The sequence below is a fragment of the Coccinella septempunctata genome, assembly GCF_907165205.1.
Source record: "Coccinella septempunctata chromosome 5 unlocalized genomic scaffold, icCocSept1.1 SUPER_5_unloc_1, whole genome shotgun sequence".
Taxonomy (NCBI): domain Eukaryota; kingdom Metazoa; phylum Arthropoda; class Insecta; order Coleoptera; family Coccinellidae; genus Coccinella; species Coccinella septempunctata.
The window spans coordinates 26,002-38,313 of record NW_025408025.1 but is presented as its reverse complement, the minus strand read 5'-3'; the positions used below and the strand labels follow the sequence as shown (position 1 = coordinate 38,313).

The window sequence follows — 12,312 nt, the reverse complement described above, 5'->3', positions numbered from 1 at the left end:
TATGATCGTGAACTTATGATCACGATTCCCTTTAGATGAATATTGTTTTAACTCTAATAATGTCGGAAGTATAAATTGTAAGAAATATAATATAAAAATAATAAAAAAAGAAGAATGTAAGTTGTGATTCTATGACTACAAATAATGAACGTCAACATGACATGTCAGCAATTTTTCGACATAACCAAGAATCAAAGTTAACTAATGCATGAAAGGATTTTTTCTGTTTGTCTGTACCATCATTTATGTATGTTTATCTGGACCATCATTTTACAAAAGTTATCATTAGTGAAGTTTATGATTTGGCACAGGATTCCTAATTACCATAGTAAAAGAATCGAATCGAATAACCATAACGAGAAAACCTCACATTGTAAGAAAAAAATTGTTTTAATTGTACGATTTAATCTATTGTGTTTTTTAATTGTAGCTGCTCCTGAGGAAGGAATGAACACATTCCGAAAGCTCGAGTATAAAGAATAAAGAGTGATCCATTCGTTTTTGACTGCAATCCCAAATAACCCCCAATCTGAATATAAGAAAAACAGTCGATACCTTTTACCTGAATTAGAACATAATGGGATTTTTTGAGAACATCCAACACAACTATGGCAGAAACAAAGTAACACAGATGAAAGAATTTATGAACAACTTAAGGAAAATAGCTAATTTGAGGAACCGCAGAATTTTTTTATTAAGATGCAGACAAGAAGGAATCCAGCCGAAACACATAGATAGCGGAATGAAGAGAATATGCCAACAACTGGAATATAAAGATGGAAAAACAGCACAGCAGATGAACAAATTTACGATTAAGTTGGGACATAAGGTGACTAATAAAGAAATAGAATTAACACATAAGAATCTCAAGTACTTAGAGAACAGACAACAAACCTTAACCCAGTTAATAAGCACAGACCTCCCGGAACTACTGTGGGAAGAATTTTTGAGGAAGAATTCCACAACATACAATAGATCCTTTTTTAGAATACTGACGAAGAATAGAAACAAACTGCAAAGATTAATACATGACCAAGTTATCCAGGTCACCACACAGGAGAAATGGCTCAAGAACCTGTCATCAACAGAGCTGCCAGCAGATGTGAAAACAGTTTTATCCTTGGGACCTAAATTCTGCCTCCCACCAACAAAAGGTGATATACAGATCCCAAAATTACTAGCAGAAATGGAGAAGACCACAAAGATTATCCAAAACAAAGATAAGAACATAACAACAGCCAAGATAGCCAACATAATTACAAACTATGTTCAAAAAGACATCCCCAATTGCAACCCACTTCAAAGAAAGCTAAAAGCAACTAGACAATTCTTAAAAGAACATCCTGAACTGATAGTAACCCAGTCAGATAAAGGAAATGTAACAACAGTGATGGACAGAGAGCAGTACAACCAGCTGGCAACAAACCAACTATCAGATGAAACCTTTTATAAAAAACTAGGAAGAGATCCTTCCAACACGTACCAACAAAGAGGAAACAAAATGATTGCAGAAATGAAGAAGAAGAACATAATCGATGAAGACCAGGCGAGACAACTCACATTTTATCGAGGAACTTGCCCAAGATATTATGGCCTACCGAAAATACATAAAGCCGAATTGAACCTGAGACCAATAATCTCTTCAATTGATAGCCCAAATACACGAATAACGAATTTTTTGACAGATATTCTAGCTAAATCCTACAACCGAGAAAACCAATACTACATTAGAGACTCATTCGATTTTGCAGACTTTATAAATAACTTCAAACTACCCAATGGTTATGTACTGGTAAGTTGGGACGCAGTCTCCTTGTTCACCAACACCACCTTGGACACAGCCAAAAGATGCATCGGCAACAAATGGGAGGACATAGGACCTAACAGCCCGATTGACAAAGATACCTTTTTCGGATTGTTCGAGTTCTTATTCAACACCATATCATTCTCTTTTAATGGATCCTACTACAAACAAAAAGAAGGCACTCCCATGGGATTGAAAATTTCAGGGATAGTAGCCGAATATGTAATTGATGAAGCTCTAGACTATACAAAACAAAACCTACCATGCCAACTACCCTTCTGCAAAAAATATAGGGATGACATCATAACAGCCATTCCAAAAGAACTGGTTCAACAGTCCTTACAAGTATTAAATTCATTTGACACCAGTAAAACACTACAGTTCACCGTAGAGGAGGAAAGCGACAGATCCATACCGTTCTTAGATATGAAAGTAATAAGAGAAGAAACAAATGAAGGAAGCACACTGATGACAGATTGGTACAGAAAGATGATATCGTCCGACAGATACATACACCACAAATCATATCATCCAATGAGCATGAAAATCAACATAATAAAGAATTTGAAAACAAGAATAACGAAAATATGTCACCCCAGATTTAGAGACAAAAACTTGAAAAAACTAGTGGAAATATTGAGAGAGAATGATTACCCTTATAAACTCCTGAGCAAGATAATTTACAGCACACCCAACTCTCTAGAAAACCCAGTACAGACAAGAAATGAGGAAGAACCTAATAAGAAATATATCACCCTACCACACATTGAGGAATTAACACCTCTACTCAGGAAACTGATACCTCAGGACAAGTTTAGAATCGCAACAAGGAATGTGAAACCACTTAAATCCATCTTTACCAAACTAAAAGACCCCACACCTACTCTACAACAAAATGGAGTGGTATACAAAATTTCCTGCAATGATTGTGAGGAAGTATATGTTGGTCAAACTTCGACCACCTTAAAACAACGTCTATCTAGTCATCGCAGTGATATTAACAACAAAAAAAAGACTTGTGCCTTGGCCATACATACTATAGAGGAGGATCACCATCCCAATTTTGAAGAGGTCGCAATATTGGACAGAGAAAAAGATTTTAACAGGAGGTTATTCCTAGAAATGGTTCGTATTTCACAAGAAGATCATTGTATGAACGCAAGAAAAGACATACAAAATTTAAGCAACATCTATTCGCTATTAATTGAATGGGATAAGAAGAAAAGAAGAAGAAGCGCACCGGGTGTTCACAGTGACAGTGTAGCAGTTGATAGTTTACAAAGGCTAGTGAGTTGTTGAAGTGTAAGAGTGGAACAAGAAAGAATAAAAGACCTAGAAAAAACAGAAAAAAATAACTGAATGAATAGTAAATAACGTAATAACTAATAAATGACCCAAACACTAATGAATAACTAAATGACTTGAAAACTTATGATCACGATTCCCTTTAGATGAATATTGTTTTAACTCTAATAATGTCGGAAGTATAAATTGTAAGAAATATAATATAAAAATAATAAAAAAAGAAGAATGTAAGTTGTGATTCTATGACTACAAATAATGAACGTCAACATGACATGTCAGCAATTTTTCGACATAACCAAGAATCAAAGTTAACTAATGCATGAAAGGATTTTTTCTGTTTGTCTGTACCATCATTTATGTATGTTTATCTGGACCATCATTTTACAAAAGTTATCATTAGTGAAGTTTATGATTTGGCACAGGATTCCTAATTACCATAGTAAAAGAATCGAATCGAATAACCATAACGAGAAAACCTCACATTGTAAGAAAAAAATTGTTTTAATTGTACGATTTAATCTATTGTGTTTTTTAATTGTAGCTGCTCCTGAGGAAGGAATGAACACATTCCGAAAGCTCGAGTATAAAGAATAAAGAGTGATCCATTCGTTTTTGACTGCAATCCCAAATAACCCCCAATCTGAATATAAGAAAAACAGTCGATACCTTTTACCTGAATTAAACGCGTTCTTCACTTCGAAGGCTGTTAGGATAGTTACTTTTCTGGTTCTATGTGTTCCTCCTCTGGCCCATCTTGCGTAGTTAAGGACTTCTTCTATGGCCGTTATCGTGGATCTGGCTTCCCTAAAACCGTGTTGATTATCGGAAATTATGTTCTTACCTTCTAGTTCCTTTAGCAGCCTTTCTCTTATCAGGTGTTCGTATAGTTTTCCTACTACACTCAGGAGGCATATGGGGCGGAAACTGCTAGGCTCCGTATCTGTTTTTCCCGACTTCCTTATAAGGACTAACTCTGCCTCTTTCCATATGTCCGGGAATTCTGCCTTTTGCCATGCTCCGTTGTACATTTCTAGTACTTTCTCGCTGTTGTCCTCCATTATTATCTTGAGTATTTCTGCCGTTATAACATCGGGCCCTGGTGCTTTCTTCTTCTTCATTTTCTGGGCAGCGAGTTGTAATTCTTCCATTGTGAAGGGTTCGGCTTCGGTTTCTGGTCTTCTGTACTCTATATCTCTAAAACATCTCTTGTGGGAAATAGAGTACTTACTACACGATCCTCTGTCTCTTTGTCGAGGTTTTCTCTTGCGTGTAGGCCCATTCTTTTCACCAGTATTCTGTCTCCTTGTCCCCATATGTCATCGTCCAGGTCATTGATGAGGTCTTTCCATTTTCCTCTTTTGCTTCTTCTTATAGCATTCTTTAGGTTCCCTCTGGCCTTTGCGTATTCTTCATTATTGGATCCGTGTAGCCTCTTATTGAGCTTCTTTTCAACATTGCATATTCGGCTGAGTTCCCTGATTTCGTCATTCCACCAGTAGGCCGGTCGTTTGCTGCTCCCCTCCTCTTTCCTAGAAGCAAATTCATTAATTGTGTCACTTACCAGTTGGTTAAATAGAGCTGCTTCTAGCTCTGGTGCTTCGGTCCTCAATCTTGGGTGATCTTTGAATCTGTCCTTCAGGTCCTTGAGTATGGCCTCGTCTAGCTTCCAGGTGCCTTTATTTTCCATTTTCTTCTTGGCGTCTTTGGTACGGACGGTGAATCGGATATCGGCGTGGTCGGAGAACGCCTCTTGCCATGTGACTCTCCAGTTCTCAATTCTATCGGCCAAGTCGTCCGTGGATAGGGTTAAATCTATTCTGCTTCGCTGCGCTCCTCTGATAAAGGTAGGTTCTTTTCCCACGTTGTGAATTACCAGACCGAGCCTCTCTATCCATTCCATTACCGCCTTTCCTCTGTCATCTGTGCACTCCGAACCCCATTGTTCGGATTTCGCATTGAAGTCTCCTGCGATGATGGCTGTCCTCCCGTCCTGTATTGCTACTTCCATGTCATTTAGCCATTTCTTCAGATTCTTCTTACTCTTATCGTTTGGGGAGAAGTAGCAGCTGATCATTCTGATTCCTTCGATGTCCATCCAGCAAAAGCCTCGGCCTCTTCCGTTTCTTCCTCTTCTTAGGTCGCCTCCTGCTACTATGGCGCTTACGGCTTGTTCATCTGTCAGTATCTTCTTCTGTTGGGCTATTCTTTCGTTTGGTTCCTGTAACAGAGCTAGATCTCTGTTCTGTGTTGTTATCTTACCCCACAGGACATCGTGTGCTTTCTTGCATCTTTGTAGGTTATTCTGAGGACCGATATTCTCTTTTCTACGGTTGGCTCTTCCTCTTCGTTGTCTTCTCTTTCGTGCGCTTCTGCAATTTCCTGCAGTTCCCTGGTGCATTCAGTGCTCTCCCTTCGGGCTCTTAGTAGGACCGGGCATTCCTTGCTATCAGCTTCGTGTTTCCTTGGTCGAAGTCGTTCTTCCTGGCAGTTGGGGCAGTTGGGTTTACTCCTGCATTCTTTTCTATTGTGTCTCCCTCCGCATCTTCTGCATTTGATCTCTCTCTTGCATGTTGTCTGGAGGTGTCCGATCTCGCTGCACCTGTAACATATGGTTATTTCCTTGGCCGGGGTTACCTGTATTTCTGTCTTTTTGAGGGAGAATTTCCCCTTCCCAGTGAGGTAAATTTCTAGGACTGGTGTAACCTCCATTAGCCATTCTTCATGTGTTCCATCCTTGGTCCTTTTTAAAAGCTTCATTGCTTCCCAGTCTGTCTTGAATCGAGTTGCTAGTTCTGGATTGTTCTTGAGTCCCCCCTCTATTAAGTATTTCTGTCTCATATCCTTCTTAATGTTTCTGAAAATGACTTGTTTGTTGGCTTTTATGCTGGTACTTATCTGTGTCTTCTTTTTCTTCCCGTCTCTTCTTTGTTCCTCTGTCTCTCTTTTCCTCTTATCTTGCCTTCTCCCCTGTTCTTCTGGGGTGGCAGTGTGGGTTTCTGAGGTCAGTGGGGTATCGATGTCGTCTGTTCTGCACTGAGTAACCTGGACTTCGGTTTTCTTCAGCTGGAATCTGCCGGCTGATACTAGGTAGCTTGCGAGTGCTGGAGCTAATTCTACTGTCCACTCTTCCTTTCCTGCTACCTTTAGCCGGTCGGGGACGTTCATTTCTTCCCATTCTTTTTTGTAATCGTCCGCAATTGTCGGGTTGTTCTTAAGGCCCTCTTCTCTCATATATTCTTGTCTCATCTCATTCCGGATGTTCCTGAAAATCACTCTCTGATTACCTTGTTGACTACTGGTAATACTTATCTGGGAACTCCTGGACTGGCTCGGAGCCTTCTTCCTTCTCCTCTTTCTGCGTGGTTGGCCGCTGTGTTCTTCCGAGTAGCAATATTAGCGTCCACAGCTCGGGGTCCCTGTGGGGCTACGCAGTAGCTGGATTTCGGTCGGCTGGTGCCTGCGCTGCACACTCCACCTACCGTGCTGAGGTATTCCTCCTCCGCTCGTTCAATCTCCTTCCGATCCATGTTCATCATCATTAGTGTTTTGGGCAGTGCGAGGCACACATCCCTGTTGGGGTATAGGAATGGGAAAGACAGGAAGAAGTCTTAAGCTTCCTCGCAACTACTTAAGCCCGTGCACCACGACAAGGTGATGACCATCGCACGGGCCTCACGGGAACCTAACCTAACCTAACCTTTTTTTTTTTGTCCACGAGGTAGGGGGAAACCGATACCGGCTTCTCCGCAGCGGGCTGTGCAATACTGCGGATTCGTGTGGGGCTCTCACCCACCAAAACCCCCTCCTCAACAACATAGTCGGGGTCTCAGGGACGCTGACCCGTACGACTAAGTTGCTGTGTTCCAGGACAACTCGTATCGACCAAGGCGATGGGTATTTACGGGTTGCAGCGTGGTGCGCATATCCCTCCCTTACCCCCCTTGGAAGTAGGGATCGGGGGGGGGGGGGGGGGGGGAACGAAGACCTCGCCTTACGCTCTCACAGTTTGCAGCCCCCGCAAGGAGCTTGTGGGGCCCGCTGACTGGCTTGAGTAGTTCCGTGTATGTCATCTCCCAGACAGCCTATTTATAGCAGTTCGTTGGTCCTGGTCCCTCGGAGGATTGCGCGGAGAGGTTGCGGTATCTGTCAGACAATAACGGTACTCCTTGGGTCTCCTCCGGATCCGAAGATGCCGGGGGCCAAGCAAGTCATAGTTTCTCCGACGTATCACCACGGACTATGTCCACCCCGTGGTTCCGAGGGGGAAAGTGAGACGTACTCCTTGCGGCCACGCTCGGATTCCCGCCGGGATAGACAAGTCGTAGATCCGATTCGAAGCACTAACATTGCTCTTTGGGTCTTCCCCGTGTCTGTGGACTCGAGGTGCCAACAAAGCCATAGTTGCTTCTTGCAGGTGGTACTAACGATACTTCTTGGGTCTACCTCTTGTCCGCGGACTAGAGGGGCCAAGAAAGCCATAGTTAACCACGCCACTTCCTCCTGCGAACCCTCCAAAGCCTTTTCTCGATAGCTCTGTCTCCGGCAGGATGCCTAGACTTTAGCCCTTGGATTTGAGGGATTTTGGGTTCGGGATATTGTGATGGAAAGCACTAACATTGCTCTGTGGGTCTACCTGAAGTCCTAAGATTTCAGGGGCCACTTAAGCTATAGTTACTCCCCATCCAATCTCGAATTTGATCCTGTTGGAAGCCCTCTTCTTTGTTTCCCACTGTCGGTTTCGCTGTTTCCTGTAACATAGAAATCTTTGTAGTGGGGAACTCGTCAGAGATCGGAACACAACAGTACTAACACTGAAGTACTAACAGTACTCTCTGGGTCTGCCCCGAGTCCATGAATTCATAAACTCTGGGAGCCAGAAAGTCATAGTTACTTCCTGTTGCTGTTGGTCATTCTTAGTTTTCATTGCTCCCCTCAAAAACAAGTCTTGAGATTCCTCGCAATTACTTAAGCCCGTGCACCACGACAAGGTGATGACCATCGCACGGGAACCTAACCTAACCTAACCTAACCTTTTTTTTTTCGGTGTGGAAAAAATCTGCTCACAGATTCAACCACGACCCGTGTCGTGGGATATGTCGGGTTGGCTAGATGTTGTTGCCGACCGACTAAAAAAACCACACTCAGGGGGGAGTATATATGGATGCGCCTGAAAAGTCATCTTTATCCGTACTTCGTCGCACCCTTCCCCAGTTCTACGTTTATCCCTGCCTCTCTCGGTCCTCCGTCTCCTTCCTCTTCATCACATCGACTACATACGTGTATATGTCGTCCCAGCATGCTCTTTCTTTGGTCGTATAGTCGATTATATTTCCTATAGAGGGCAACACGCCTATCTTCTCAAGCAAAGCAGATCTCTCCTCTCTCCATCTGTTGCATACATAGAAAATGTGCTCTGGATCGTCCCTCGTATCGCACACATGGCATAGATCGTTCTGTGTCTTCCCGATCCTTTTCGTGAAAGTGCCGTAAGAGCCATGTCCTGTCAAAAACTGTGTAAAAAAATATCCAGTCTTTTTGTGCTTGCACTCCAGCCATGGCTCGATGTTTTTGATCAGCCTTCTCGTCCAGTTTGCAGTCCGTTCAACATGGTCCCATCGCTGCTGCCACTTTTTGATGGCCCTTCTCCTAGCCATGCGCCTATTTCCAGGCAGTGCTCCTCCAACGGTGTACAAGAAACACCGCTCCGCCACCATCAGGTCAATCGGTGGGAAGCCTGACACCACTTGAACCGCCTCAGCCGAGACAGTCCTGTATGCCGATGCCACCCTCAGTAGCCTCAATCTTTGAGTCGACACCATAAGGGCTAGGTTCCTCCGGATTTTGAGTGCATCTCTCCAGACCGGTGACGCCCCGTTAGAGTGTTGATACTACTAAAAAATTAAAACTACTATATCTCGTAATCTATTAATAATATTACTGTATTTATAGGTTCGAAACATTCGCAATTATAAATAACATATACCTACCAAGTTTGATCGAGTTCGGCCGGGTAATAAACGAGATAGAGGGTCTTTTTTACCAAGTCCAAAAGGTCAATAACTCTGGAACCGCTAAAGATATCTCCAAAAATAAGTTGTCAAAATACTCCTTTTTGAAAGGGATTCTACGTACCAAGTTTGATGAAAATCGGCTGTGTAGAAACCGAGATATAGGGTGTCCTTCGAAAACTCAAAATCATAAATAACTCCGAAACTACTGAATATCTCACTGTACCTAAAGGTTCAAAAGACTCGTTATAAAAAATACATTCTTCGTACCAAGTTTGGTCGCGATCGGTTGGAAAACGAGCGAGATATAGGGTGATCATTGTCAGAGCAAAAGGTCGATAACTCCAAAACCGTTGAATACCCAGCTGCACCTAAGGGTCTCAAAGATGCGTCTTTTGTAGTAGAATCGGCACAGCAAATTTCATCGATATCGGTCGAAGCATAAGGGAGAAAATGAGAAAACCTTCAAATCACAAAAACGTCTATAACTCCGAAACCGTTGGGAATACGGCTGTACCTAAGGGTTCAAAAGAACCTTCTTAACGAGAGGAACATCCTCACCGAGTTTCGTGGAGATAGGACACATAATAAGCAAGATATTGGCAAAACCTTGTAAAAACAAAAAATCTCCATAACTTTTACAATTTTCAAGATACAGAATAATTGTATTATGTTACTCTTTCTAGGAGACATCTCGACGATTGTTGAAAATTGAGCGAAGCCCCCCTCCGACCTCTCTCTAGTCTACGCTCCTGACCAGCTCCGGTGGCCACGTATGGTACCACGATTCTGCGGTGCGCTGGTTGAACGACGCAGCGGCCCCACTTTCAGTGTTTTTCAGGAGTGAAAAACCACACATTTACATATTTTTCTGAAGATTCTCTTTGTTAGCTTCGTTGAATTAACTTCGCGCTGCTATCAATGTGATTTTGTAACGCCTCATTTTAAGTTCACCTCTTTTAGTTGTTCTCAATTTTTAAGTCTTCTCGCACAATCCTGGTGCTAAATTGTTCTTCTCATAAGGTAAAGTACACTCAGACTACTCAAAATTATTAATTACTCCATTTTCATGACAATTTCACTCTGAAGAAATTAAGTCCACGTGCAAGAGATTCAGAATCTAGAAATAGATTCCGAATCCTTGCGAGCACTGCTCAATTGAAATGTCTACTCAACTCAACTCGAACCATTGCCGGCTCAGAAATATATATTTTATTATATTTCATAATTTATATAGATTTTCAGACTTCTCTAGATCTTCTCACATGAAATTGGGTATGTAGCACCAGGATTGAAACTTCTCAAGTTCATCTCCATAAAATTGATATCTGATTCATTGTCTTCTCGTAACACTCATTATTATTAGAATCAGTTTAATCATTTTTATTACAACTCTTATGATCACCTCTTATACATATTACTAATTCATGGTGTTGAGTTTCAGATGAATGAATCCTCATATTCTCCAGGGTGGACCCTGGATGTAGCTGTTTTCCTCAGAACAGGATATGAACACCTCAAGTTTCGTTAAGTGATCATGATAATGCTCGATACACCTCGACCTAGGCTTCACCCTGGAAAGTCTGCTCGAACACTCATGTCTACTCATTTGGTATGGTCTACTCTTTATAATATGTACTCTCATTGTTTCTCTTCTATATTCATTCATCGGACTCAACATGCATGTTAGTTTTCTCAGCCTTCAGCACATCTCAAAATCTACGATTAGAGATTTATTCAGCTCAGTACTCTCATGACTTCTCTTAATTTATCAATTGTTTCTTCTATTTTTCTGATGAACGTTCTAATCGTGCTTACTTGTAAGCAGTTCGTCTCTGTAAATGCTGAATTCATTGATAGATTTTTGCTCTCTTCAAGATCATCTCAATGTATATGAATTATACTATGTTCTTCTCAGATTAATTATGATTGTCATTTTCATTTAATTAATTATTATCGAACTTCTCATTTAATTAGAATTTATTGCCCTTTTCATATTATTTTTAATATTCTAGTGCTTCTCAAATTCATTAATTCTGTGCTTCTCATTTAACTTGTGCGACTCTTGTTCTGCTCATACTTACATTAACATTATTGATCAACTCAAATTTAATGTATCGATTTCTCGTTGATGATCAGACTTAGACATTGCAGTTTCACCTCTGGCCTATTTCTCTGTACTCTCGCGTCTTCTCTTTAAAATTCAGTATTCTAACCTTCGCGTTTTCTGATAGAAAAAGGAGGCTCTCGCAATCAATTTTCAATTGATTGCCCTATCACTGTGTAACCGTTGTGTTGATATTGAATTTATTGAACTCCTCAACGTCTAAGTCTGACATCAAGTGACTTCTCATTTGAACTGCTCTGGACCATCTCTTGTTTTTTAATTGGATATTGTTGAGTTTATAGATGTGGTTAATATTAGTTGCTCTTTACTGTATTAGCTTCATGCAGGTGACATATTCATTTTATGGTTGTGAATGATACTTAATAAATGTTTTTATACCATCTCCAACTCAATTATCTTTTAATACAGTCCACTACTCTTTAATTAAAAAATCATAACACCCTCGATTTTTTAACATTTGGTCCTTCGGGCCGGATAATTGAGTTGGAATTTAATCATCGTTCACTAATCATATTTCTCCTCTCTGCCCTCTCATGAAATTGTGCACCTCGACCACGAATACTTTGAGTAAGATAAATTCTTTCTTAATAAGCCTGCTCATGCCTTCATCTCCACAAACATTCGTCATCTCAAGGAGTCTCTCGAGCCACCTCAAACGCCATCTCAACCGGTTGCTTCGTCCTCGTCTGCTCAGACGTCTCATTACCAGTCTTCTCTGGCGACTACTCAAGTTGGACCTCTTCCAGTCCTTCGTAATTCAACTCCTCAATTTCTAATGCGAACGCCTCCATTACCTCAGATCTTCTCTTCAGTCGACTCCTCTGAAGTAGATCTGTCGCTTGGCTCTCACTGGCACACCTCACTTCCCATAGCTTGGGGAAGTCTCATTTCTCAATACGAGGACAAACATCTCCTCTTGGCTGCTCTTTGCTATAAGATCTTCTCGACCCCTCAATGTTCGTCTCAAACAAGTCCTCGTTTCTATTATGAGACCCAGCTCTAGACCGAAATCTTCGTACTCTCACGATGCCGCCTCTTATATCGCCTCTTCCAAAGTCTCCTCTAAG

General features: G+C 41.4%; 1 protein-coding gene and 1 long non-coding RNA gene across 2 annotated transcripts; both read left to right on the top strand.

Moving 5' to 3' along the window:
- Positions 1 to 146: 146 nt before the first annotated feature.
- LOC123322467 lies at positions 147 to 496 on the top strand. Its single transcript, XR_006539123.1, has 2 exons — positions 147 to 373; positions 431 to 496. It is a non-coding gene; the product is annotated as an uncharacterized LOC123322467 (long non-coding RNA).
- Positions 497 to 577: 81 nt separating this feature from the next.
- On the top strand, positions 578 to 3,103 carry LOC123322469. The gene has a single exon (XM_044910445.1). It carries the CDS (start codon positions 578 to 580, stop codon positions 3,101 to 3,103), a length of 2,526 nt encoding a protein of 841 aa, XP_044766380.1.
- The last annotated feature ends 9,209 nt before the right edge of the window (positions 3,104 to 12,312 follow it).

Excerpts from the sequence above, each read along its gene's own strand:
- LOC123322469 (XM_044910445.1), top strand. The coding sequence starts at position 578 with ATGGGATTTTTTGAGAACATCCAACACAACTATGGCAGAAACAAAGTA.